Source organism: Chenopodium album, chromosome 9 (assembly GCF_948465745.1).
Source record: "Chenopodium album chromosome 9, dcCheAlbu1.1, whole genome shotgun sequence".
Classification (NCBI taxonomy): Eukaryota; Viridiplantae; Streptophyta; class Magnoliopsida; order Caryophyllales; family Amaranthaceae; genus Chenopodium; species Chenopodium album.
The window spans coordinates 66,582,112-66,594,651 of NC_137842.1; the positions used below are offsets into that span (position 1 = coordinate 66,582,112).

The 12,540-nt window shown below is 32.3% G+C and overlaps 1 protein-coding gene across 1 annotated transcript; it reads left to right on the top strand.

Annotated features, from left to right (window-relative positions):
* The first annotated feature begins 3,304 nt into the window (after nt 1-3,304).
* On the top strand, nt 3,305-5,716 carry LOC145560252 (uncharacterized). The gene is made up of 4 exons (XM_081621507.1): nt 3,305-3,338; nt 3,421-3,720; nt 3,814-3,930; nt 4,751-5,716. Exons 2-4 carry the CDS (start codon nt 3,502-3,504, stop codon nt 5,246-5,248), a joined length of 834 nt encoding a protein of 277 aa, XP_081477633.1. The 5' UTR covers nt 3,305-3,338; nt 3,421-3,501; the 3' UTR covers nt 5,249-5,716.
* The last annotated feature ends 6,824 nt before the right edge of the window (nt 5,717-12,540 follow it).

Genomic DNA, 12,540 nt, shown 5'->3' on the forward strand with positions numbered 1-12,540 from the left:
GTTTTTTTTCCTTAAAACATCTTACATTTGTTGCTCATCACAGCGTTGTTAGAGTGCAGTCCAAACTGAAAACCGGATCATTTTATAGTAATTTAGTGTGTTTCAAATTTTATGATGCAAACCGGCTTGAGGTTTAGAAAAGTTATATCAAACAAAATTGAAGCACAAAAAAAAAAAAAAAAAAAAAAAAAAAACATTTTAATGTGGTTTATGGCTTAAATTGCCAACCATATTAATTACACCATTAACCATTTATGTATTATTATTTTGAAATTAAAACGTGTAAAAAATAAATTAATGGTTCTCACATTATAAATTTATGATTGTCAGTTTGTCACCAAAGAAAAAGAAATGCAAAGATTGATAACCAATAATTCACATGAATCCATATGACATGCAAATTAAATTGCATACTAATATTCCTCTACTAGCTAGGTATTATATAATACTGTAGTAGTTTAATTTCCCTATTAAAATTCTATCCATTAACTTCATTGATCCCTAAATGTTGATTAGAAGCATGGACACTCACTATAATTACGCTTTACGCTCAAGAAAAAATGGCACTTTTTGAATCTTATTAGTGTACAATAAATATAATTACATTCTATGAATATAATGTTACAATTAACAAATGAATAGATATCCTTCATTTCTCCTATTTATTCTCACCTTCTCATATATTAAAAACAACCTAAATTAATCTCTTATATTGAGAACAACCTAAATTAATCTCTTATATATACAATTTTTTTTTATTATTTTAAAAAAAAAATCATACCATTTAATTTCTTGTGCATCCCTTGAACAAAAAGGATAAAACTTATAAAAAAAGAGACTTCAACATGGTTTTCTTGCCAACCAGAAAACTCAGCCTTCTTTTCCTCATCATTTCTGCATTACTTATATCAACTACATATGCAGGTAAAGTACCATTCTGATGTAATTCATTCGTGTTTGGACAATTGGACCGACTTTTTTCATCACGAAAATGTGACCATCTAAGCCAAAATGGGCATGAATATTTTGGCCATGGCTGTACCATACAGGCCTGGCCATGATGAATTAGTTCTAAAATAATCTCATTTTGAGTAAACCTTGTAAGTTCTTGATGACTAACAACTTATAGTTGCCTTTTAATTTATATGTACGTAGGTCGTTATTCCAAGTCCTTGACTAAAAGCTATGTTGAAGATTTTGCTGGAGGGCTTGGAGCCTTTGAGGTATCTATACTAGCCAATTCAACATGAAACAATTGACACATACAATCGTAACATCAAATCTAAAATATCAAAACAAATTAAATATCGACTTCTATATCCAAATTAAATAAATAATATGCATGTCATGCATATAATTAATTAGAGATGTAAAGAGTATAAAAAATGTTAAAAACAAATTTAGGATCGTCTTTTATTATCTGATCTTTAAACAGTTATATAAAGATAAGTCATAGATATTTTTTTTTCCTAAGTCGTATATTATCCATCGTACGTTATTAATGTTTGGTTGGACGTGTAGGAAATACCATTGGCGGAAGACGAAAATGTAGAAGTAACCATAGTTCAAGAAAGGATGCTAAGTACCCATGACTATGGATCATTCGAGACATCAAGTCCACCTATTACAAAGCCTGGTCACAAACTCATTCCTGGAGCATCTAATGGACTCTAATCCATAAGTATGTAGGCCATGCAGCATACTAATAACCTTAGTGGCTTATAAGCAGGATGTTTTGCTTCCATAAAATAAACATTAATAAGTTAGCCAGCTAGTTAGGGCACAATTTCTCTACCTACAAATTTAATACATGTAAGTTACGTACTATATATGATTTTTTATTTTTTTTTCCCAATATATATTTTTAAAATACACTCGTACTTCTGTGTGTTGTGACACTACAAGAAATAGGTCATTTTGCGACGGAAACCTTGCAACGGACTACAATTCCGTCGCAAAAAGGGTTAATTTGCGAGGGAATAAATTCCGTCGCAACTTTGCGACGGAAACAAACTTTTGCGACGGAATTTCCGTCGCAAAGTTTGCGACGGAATTTATTCCCTCGCAAAAGTTTGTTTGCGACGGAAATAATCGTCGCAAAACAATATTAAAAAAAAAATAAAAAAAAAAACATTTTGCGACGGATTCTGCGACGGAAATTCCGTCGCAAAAAGTTTTTAAATTTTTTTAAAAAAAACTGAAGTTTCGCTGAAGGAGAGAGAAAAAGAAAACGAAGAACAGAAAGAGGAAAGCGTAGAGAGAGATAGAGGAAAGCGTAGAGAGAGAAAGAAAATCCGGCCACTTCACCGCCGCTGTCGCCACCGGAACGACCGGAATCCGGCCACTCACACCTACTAACGCCCACCCCTTCCGTTCACTCCCACTCACGCGCACTCACGCCCACCCACGCCACCCCCTCCGTTCAAGCCCACTCACGCCCCTCCGTTCGCCGGCGGTGTGCAGCCACCACACCACCCTCCTTCCGGCAGCCGGATTTCCGCCACAACACCCTCAAATCCCGGTGAGTATTCCACTATCCCCCTTTGTTTTTGTTTTCAATTTAATTTTAATGTAAACCCTAACTTTTTCTAATTATGTTTTTTAATTTAATTTGTAACTAAATTTTATTATTTAATTACTTGTGTTTAGTGTAGTGTAGTTTAATTTATATTGCAATGTTAGAATTAGTTTAATTTTTAAGATATATTGCAATGTTAGAATTAGTTTAATGTATGTTAGTTTAGTTTAAAATACATGTTAGATTAGTTTATAATGTATGTTATTTTAGTTTAAAATATATGTTAGTTAGTTTATAATGTATGTTAGTTTAGTTTAAAATATATGTTAGATTAGTTTAAAATATATGTTAGATTAGTTTAAAATATATGTTAATTTAAAAATACATGTTAGTGTATGTATGTTTATTTGAATGTGGGTAATTGTGTGTTAATTATATGTGTTTCATCACTAGGCATACATTCACTAGTGAGATAAGATGTCCAAGGATGGGTTAGGTTGGAGTGATAAGGACCCCTGGATATATGTCATCTAAAACCTCATGTAGGTTTGATTTTATGAAGAAAAGAACTTAGCTTGATACTTTGCTACTATTGTTTGTGACTGATATGATTATATGCGTGAGTTGTGTAGAAGTTGTGACAATGAAACGAACAGAGCGTAGCTGGATGTATGAGAGGTTGTGTGGGCGGAATTCTATTGATCCTAGATTCGTGAAAGGGGTTAAGGAATTCATTCAGTATTGCAAAGATCATCCTGAGAGTAGTGACCCCGAGGAGATTGAAGGTCCCACCAAGGAACATTGGTTCACCTTGTTCAAGGTATAAGTTTAACTTATAAATAATAGGTGTCATAAATTTAACCAAATGAATATGTAACTAATAGAGTTTTTTGTATATTCAGCAACATTACAGTTGGGCACCTGCTTTGGAGGGGCAAGTGCGTAGGGCGTTTGATACTTATGCTGCAACTCGGTTGCGACAAATGTTCTACAACGTCACTAAAAGGATGGGAGGGAGAAAGCCAGACTGGATCTCAAAAGACATCCACAAGATGATGATGGATATTCCCCAAGTGGATGACGTTTACAAGAAGAGGTCAGCACAGAACAGATTGAACCGACGATCTGGCTCTATGGATAATGAAATAGAACCGACCCATTTTCAAGGTTCCATCTCTGCGGTACAACATGCAAAAAAGCTGGTAAGTTGTTGTATAAAAAATTGAATGTACGTATTTATATGTGCTTAATTACATTTGTATCTAATAATACTGTTCACTTGTTCACATTGCAAGGCGGCAAAGAATCAAGGGAAGCTTCCATCAGCACCTGATCTCTTCTTGCATACACACTTCAAGGAGGTGCCCGGGAAAGGGAAGGTTCCTGCGAACAAAAGAGCGAAGGAAATTGCGGTAATAACTAGTTTTCGCCCATTTTCAAGCCACTTGTTTCCTATATTGCCACTTATGAACTATTTCAAGCCTCGAACTCAAGTAACTATGTTAGGTAGGTGTATTATGGTCAAAAATAAGCTCATTTGATAACAAATGTGAGAAATAGGCAAGTTAGAACCAAAAACGCCCCATTTTCGCCCATTTTTTCTAGTTTTAGGACCTAGTGAACCTATATTGCCACTTATAAACAATTTCAAGCCTCAAACTCAAGTAACTATGTTAGTTAGGTGTATTAAGGTCACAAAAATAGGTTCATTAGATAACAAATGTGAGAAATAGGCAAGTTAGAACCAAAAACGCCCCATTTTCACCCAATTTTCCTAGTTTTAGGACCTAGTGAACCTATATTGCCACTTATGAACTATTTCAAGCCTCGAACTCAAGTAACTATGTTATTTAGGTGTATTATGGTCAAAAATAAGCTCATTTGATAACAAATGTGAGAAATAGGCAAGTTAGAACCAAAAACGCCCCATTTTCACCCAATTTTCCTAGTTTTAGGACCTAGTGAACCTATATTGCCACTTATGAACTATTTCAAGCCTCGAACTCAAGTAACTATGTTATTTAGGTGTATTATGGTCAAAAATAAGCTCATTTGATAACAAATGTGAGAAATAGGCAAGTTAGAACCAAAAACGCCCCATTTTCACCCAATTTTCCTAGTTTTAGGACCTAGTGAACCTATATTGCCACTTATGAACTATATCAAGCCTCAAACTATTGGTTCTCATTCTTTATTTTTATTTCTGCATTGTATATCCTTTGTTTGTTACAGGAGGCGTACCAACACAGACAGGAGGAATCAAGAACCCAGGGTTCCCAACTGTCTGAAAATGAAATTTTCTTTGAGGCGGCTGGTGGTCGTAATAAGAAGGGTCGTGTTAGAGGTCTTGGTGTTGGTGCTGACTTGTACTACGGCACATCTAGGGGACGAGGATCGGGTTCTTCCAGCCAATACGTACCGTCGGTCATAACTCAAATGCAGGAAAACTTCCACAAGGAGTTGAATGAGAGGGTGGAAGCAATTGAGAGCCAGATCGATAGCCGTGTGGCGGAACAGCTCGATGCTCGAGTGGAGGCTCGAGTGGCAGAACGGATGGCTGAAATCGAGAGGAAGAACAAGGAGTTCTTAGAGGAGTTAGCCAGTAGATTTACAGGATTGACCACTCCTTTCACTTGTTCTACGATTCAGCCTCAGATTCGAGACCCCAGGAACGACCCGGGTGGTGGTGGTGGTGGTGGTGCAGGCCAAGGACAGCCAGCTTGTGTTTAGTTAGGTGTCATTTTTCGATTTTTGTATATGGATGACATTGTAGTTTAAAAAATTATATCATGTACCGTACTTGGTAGTTACGGCTACGTGTTGTATATATTTGAATTATGTTAGGGCGTGGACTTTTTGACTGAAATTATTTTAAATGCACGTATTTTATTAAACAAGATTGCATGAATACAGGTTCCAGGAAAACAAAACAAAATACAAAAAAATTAAACAGGATTGCAGGAATACAGGTTCCAGGAAAAAAAAACAAAATACAAAAAAAAAAAAAAATTAAAATTACAATAACTTTGCGACGGAATTTCCGTCGCAAAATTTGTGACGGAATTACATTCCGTCGCAAAATTTGTGACGGACTATTCCGTCGCAAAAGAATCCATTTTGCGACGGAAATACATTCCGTCGCAAAATTTGTGACGGAATATTCCGTCGCAAAATGACTCCTCTTGCTACGGAATTTTCGTCGCAAATGTTGTTTTCAGCTACAACTACCTTTCCGTCGCAAAATCCGTCGCAATTCGTTTTGCGACGGATATTCCGTCACAAAAGGACTGTTTGCTACGAAAGTTCGAGCGACGCCATGCCTGTGACGGAAATCCGTCGCAAAGTCACTTTGCGACGGAATTTTGCCAGTTTGCGACGAATTATTTCCGTCGCAAAACGGCCCTTTTCTTGTAGTGTGACATGCAATGAATTTGTGTCAACCGGCTTGCTTTTTCTTGATTATCTTATAATTCTTATTATTGGATGGTCTAATATATATTAAGGCTAGTGTTGTATACAATTCTTAAGGATGCAATTTGCCAATATTCATATACTTGACTTTAACCCACGTTGATTTATACTTAATAAAAAATAGTCATATTATGAAGTCTAATTAGAATTGTTTTGATTCATGATAATTAAAAATGTTATATGAGTAAAAGTTTTACATTAATATATGTGTGACGTGTCCAGTCAACATTTTTTAAAAAAAGTGTTTAATTGCCAAATGTTAAAAACGATGCCAAACGAATCCTTAGCAAGTAGACGCACTGATGGACAAAGGCCATTAGACCGAGGGGGTAGTTGCCTAGTTGGGCTAGTCTTTTCTATTGGGCCGATTACAGCTAGGTAGGGTTCGTAACCTAAGCCCAAAATAAAAAATACTTAAAACACTTTTGTTTTCCAGCTAATCCGTCGTTAAATTAACAGGAAAATTCGTCATTTCATCTTGTCTTTTACCTTCTATAATGCCAATAATGGAGTAGTTTAAGTATCAGTTTTTCCTTGTGAATAGAGCTAGTGTTCTGATTTTCGTTTTTTTAACCTTGATAAAAAATAAAAATATCTTTAACGGATCTTAATAATCATCGATTTACTACGTACAAAGTGGTGTTAAAGCCATTAAAATGTATGGTGTGTCAACTAACACCCCTTAAGAAAAAAAGCTTATAATATATTCACTAACTTGCCATTATTTCCACCCCATGACAAAATGAGCATATAATATAATATTGACACCTTGTTTTCAAAATTTTAGATTTGTCATTTTAATTGTACAGAGTAGAAAGAAATTTTTTTTAAAAATAAATATATTCACATAAATAGGAATAATTAGTGGAATTTGGGGTATACAAATATGCTATAAAAATAGAAAAGAAATGAGTATATGTAGCCCTAAGATTTATTAAATGGGTAAACTAGAAATATCAAACATTAATAACTAACCTTGAATGAATACTAGGCGTATTGTATTCAATGAATTTATTCTTTTGAAGTGGAATGTCTCAACTACATACTCATATTAAGCAAGTATTGCATTAACTAGTCATATCAAGTTAGAATTTGCAACAATAATCCACGTTGGAGAAGATTATGACCACATTATTCACATAAAAATATACGGCGTAATACTTATGCTGCTTATTACAAAAACCAATTAATAATACTTGTACGTGGAGTATACCACTGAATATATTTGTTAGTTGTACACTCTTTTTCAATGTTAAAAATTTATATTAGTCCAAATTCAAGTTTTACTCTCTTCATTGATGCATTAAATGTATCAATTTGACAAGGGGAAGATCTTGCTTCATTGAGGTTCATAGTGGTCTGATCTAACTCGAAGTGATTCTTTATTTTGCGCTATTACATTATTCACCAATTGATTGTTGATGTAGTGGTGATTGGGACTACACTTGGTAGGGAGGACTCGTGTTCGATCCCCCGCAACAACAATCGGGAGGGGACTGAAACCTAACCACCCATAACTGATCCCCAAATCCGGATTAGCCCAAAGGGTGAACCGGGTAGAACACCAAAAATAAAACATGCATCATGCATGCTTTGTATTATTATTATGAATAATGTATGTATTGATCATTAATATTTTTAAGTAGATGTTAAAACTTAAAAGTTTAAATCTTTGTCTCCTTTACTTTTGGTCCAACAACTACCAAGAACGCCATTTGGCCTGGTTTGCCTCCGTTGAGTCTTTGACGAGCCACTTTATGGTAATCAAAATTCAACAAGAAAAGAAAGTCCACTAATAATATTTTGGCAACTTTTGGAACAACTTTAATTCATGTCAAAATAAAGTACGGTTCTAGAAATTTATCGAACTCTTCCAGTCCTATATTATAAATTTAACATATAGTTTTTATACAAGGTCTGTTCTCTTCAGCTTATTATCAGTTCAGTTTCGTTTAATTTCATTAAGTTCACTTCAGTTTCTAATTTTCTTTTCTCATAAAATATTCATTTCTTTTCACTCCAGCTCATTTCTAGTAAATCAGAACATGTTTTGTGTTGTCTATATGTATTACGTAGTTATATATATAGTTGGATATGTGGTGATTAGTAGTTAATCCGAAATTGATAGGTGTGACAAAATCCAAAAAGAACAAATATATAAGTGGATAAAATTCGTGTGATCACTTGATACGCTACATTAAATTAATGACCTAAAGCAAACGCACCCCCATTATAAGAGGTCCACGTGTACAAATTTTCTATATTACCCTTTAATTTGCTATTAAACCAACAAATAAGATAAAGGGTAAAATCGTCATTAAATATAGTTTAAGGCAACTACTTGTCAACTTCCTTTGACTTCAAACTAGGTAACAAAGCTTACATAAATGATAAATGAAGTTGAACTAACAGTAGCATCAACCAAATTGTATTTTTATCATTTTATGTAGAAATTTTGATTACTTGGTCACTTCAATACTTGTCATTTGTCTTTTTAATCAAATTACGTGCACAATTTGTCCTTTTTATTGTTTGATGCCACTACATAAGAGTGAACCTCAATCCACGTAATAACAAACTTGGTTGTATACTACTACAACTTTATTATAGATCAATAGATCATGTATGTGAAGTTGAAATCTTATAAAAAATTATATTATGGTTCATGAAAGTTCAGGAATAAAGCTAAGATAAATATTATTGTGATTGTATTAGATCAATCAATGAAGTATAAACATTTAGATAATTGATTGAGTAGGTAGTTAAAATTAGTTTTTCTGTTAAATTTCGATCTTTGAGTTATAAGTTGTTTAAGTACTAAAGTTATTTAGTACTTCAATTCATATCATATTTTTGCTTTTAGCTAAAATTAGTTTGGCTTTTGATTAATATGCACCTAAATCTAATTCAAACACGCCATGAACGATATCGTTTCTAAGCCCATCTTTAAATCTTTAATACGAAGTAGCAAATTAGATAGTGCAAGCACTTGATCACATGATCCTATATAATAGTGTATAGTCAATCCAATATTCTAATGATTAAGACACCATTCATAACTTAACCAATGTTTGCCAAAAATAAAAAAATAAATAAAAAATGGTGTTCATTAGAAACTTACAATGTCAACCACAAAGGCACAAAGCTCAATTATTGAGAATGATATATACACGTATGTAATTAATAATTTCGAAACATAAATGAAACTTCTAATTCTCTTAATAAGATTTCATAAAAAATCATAGCTATATATATTCCTACTATTAATGGATCCTTTATTTGTCGTAAATTGGCATACGTGTCTCAACTCTCAACAATAATTAAGGTATTACCCTCTACAAACTAGTTTAATCGCATTGATTAGTATTTCCTTTTCATCAATCTAGTACGGAGTATTATATTCTAACTTTTTTAAAAAAAAAAATAAAAATAAAAAATTATTAAGGTGATCGACGAGCTGTACTAGAGCTAACATCATATTAATATAAGTTATATTTTAAATCAAGTTTGATTTCTCTATTATAACAAACAAATTAAATTTACTAAATTAATTATCAAACAACACATATTACTTTCTTGAAAGGTGAATTAAAGCATGGAATGCGTTCCATGCACTCCGCGTACCTTGCAAGAAAGAAGTTAAGTTGCTTTTTCACTAGCCTTTCAAAAATTCCACAACCCATCCTCAACAGTACAATTCATGCAAGATTTACAATTTTTATTTTTTATTTTTTATTTTTATTTTTTTTAATTTTTTAAGATAAGATACTCGTAGAACAAAAAACTCATTTCATTTGGGATCAATCGCAATCAGCTAGAACCAACAAGGATATTTTATAATATAAAGCAAGTATATATAATTAGTGATGATATAATACGCATTTAATTAGTAGTTTGAGGGATATAAAGTATAAACACTGAAAAAATAAAATAATGCAAGAGGGATTATTGACTTATCGAGAGATATAATTGACGCTGTAAAAAGAAGTAGTGCAATGTGTCAAACGCGGGTCTGGGCCGCACCTGCAAATCAAGAGAGAGAGTCCACTTCACAAGTCCAAGGAGATTCCATCCCAAAACCATATGTCAATAGGAGGAGTAGCCCCTTAGCCTTATAAAGTGTTTAACTCTCTCTTCTTCAACCAATGTGGGACGCTTACATGTGGTGAAACTTGAGATGTTTATTTTTCAACACAATGGGATTAGAAAGAGAGATGTATAGTACGAGTATCAATTTATTTACCAAATTAAATTATAAAGTGTTACAATTAAATAAAAACTTGATAAAAAACAATGCAAGTATTCCTATTAATAACAAAAAAAAAAAAGATGTACTTCAAGCTCGTTGTCGACAATTGCTTTGTTGGTCCTTTTAGTTTTTATTAGTGTGTTTTTTCTTTGGTAGGCTTCTTGTTAAAAAAAAAAAAAAAAAAATCTAAGACAGAGGAAGTATGGGTTAAACTCTGTCTATGGTGATTCGGCTGAATAAGTTTCTAATTCAAGTCACATTCTCACCTAAACATATGGTGAAGATTGAAGAATATATGATAGATGAATATTTGATTTTTCAAAAGTTAAGTCAACTCATGCATACACATTGAAATTAAGCCGTGGTATTGGACCAAGTATTTATTGAATATTGAATTCCCATTTGGGATTGAAATTATAGAAAAAAACAAAAGGCTACATTCCACCGGCAAAAAACTAAATACAAAATAATTCAAATCACCCAGCTACTATATCTATATTTTGATTATTTGTTTTTCTTTATGACAATTGATGGCTACAAAACTAAAAACTAAAAAATAAAAATCTAAAGTAAAGATGACAGACAAATTATATAGTACTCGTAGTATATGATTAATAATTATTTTTTTTCCCAAAAATATAAATTATGATATAATTTGACTTGCCTCATTGGATTTTCAATCTACACTATTTTCATGCTATAAACTCCATCAATGACAATTGATGAATTACTGCACAATTGTAGTTTGCACATTGCACTGCACCTACGTACCCCAACTTTTAATGTTATTACTTCGTATTATTATTGAAAAAAAAAATAATTATTAAAAAAAAAAAGTTGGGATTTTTTTTTTTTACACGAAATAGTTTTGTTAAGCTATATATAGATGCTTGAAGCATGACAATTATTTTGCTCTTCAATTGTTGAGTTACAATTATACTTACAATAAAAATTGCAATTACACCCAAGTTTTACAATAAAATTATTATGAAAGGTGTTAAAGTTAGGTCATAATGCGCAAATTCATCATATATTGGGATTATATTTCAACACATCATCGATCACATTTACGGAGTATTAGTTTATTTTAAGGTATTGCGCATTATGAGTTTAAACTATTGATGATCATTTTTTCTAAGTTTAAAACCTACAAAATTATTTTGCCTCAAAAAAAAAAAAAAAAAACCCACAAAATTATTCAAATTAAAAGGCGAGTTAGTAAATGATATTATTATGTGATTGTAGGTAGTCAATAGTATGATTCAAAATTTGTAAAAAATGTTTTAGCTACACATTTTTTAAGGCAAGAACTTTTAAACAAGTGTATAACAGTATAAATGTATTTTACGACAACATGTGTATAAAATTGTGTATTGTAAATGATACGTTACCAAGCAATACTTGGTTAATCAAATAATACTATTATGGGATCAATCTTCACTAGGACAACTTGAGGATTGAGATTCATTTACATACTCTTTTTGTCTACTCCCAAGGAGTCTTATTTGCTAAACCATGTCAAGTAAACATGTGTTATTACTTCTTTTGTTCTAAAATAATTCACACAATTAAAATTTGCACACATGATAATGTATTTGACCTTATTATAATATCATTAAATCTTAATCAAAATAAAAAGTTATATTATGATACTTTATATTAAATTATTAATACCTAAAACAACATAATTTTTTTTATACTACCTCCGTTTCTTATTAGTTGCAACTTTGGGGTATTATTTGTGAGATATAAAATATTCCAAAGTTGCAACTAATACGAAACGGAGGTAGTAGATAAAAATCGATCATTAATTAACAACTATCTAACAAATGCTTCATATCAATACCTATCTAACAACATTGACTTATTATTTTTCATTTTATATGAACAAGAAATGGAAAGATAAAAAGAATAGAGATAATATTTATTTATTTGTTATTGTTACATATCAAGTAGTTTTTAGATTATGCGGTTAAACGGGTAAATATTATGAAGTATAATTTTAAAATTTTACGTGACTAATACAAAAGTCAACCACAAATTTACATATGTGGATAGCCTCATGTCACATCGTGTGATCGGGTTACTTATTCAGGGGTTATCATATAAGGGTTATTTGGTTAGTCCGAGGTTACTTGGTCAAGACTATTCTACCATATTTTTCTACATAGAAAGAAAATGGTTATGTGTGCTCACATGTTACTCGGTCAGGGGTTACTCAATCGATCAGGGGTTACTCGTTAAGTGTTTGGTGTGTGTAAGTCGGCCACACATAATTCATGCTAAAAGTCAAGACATTACT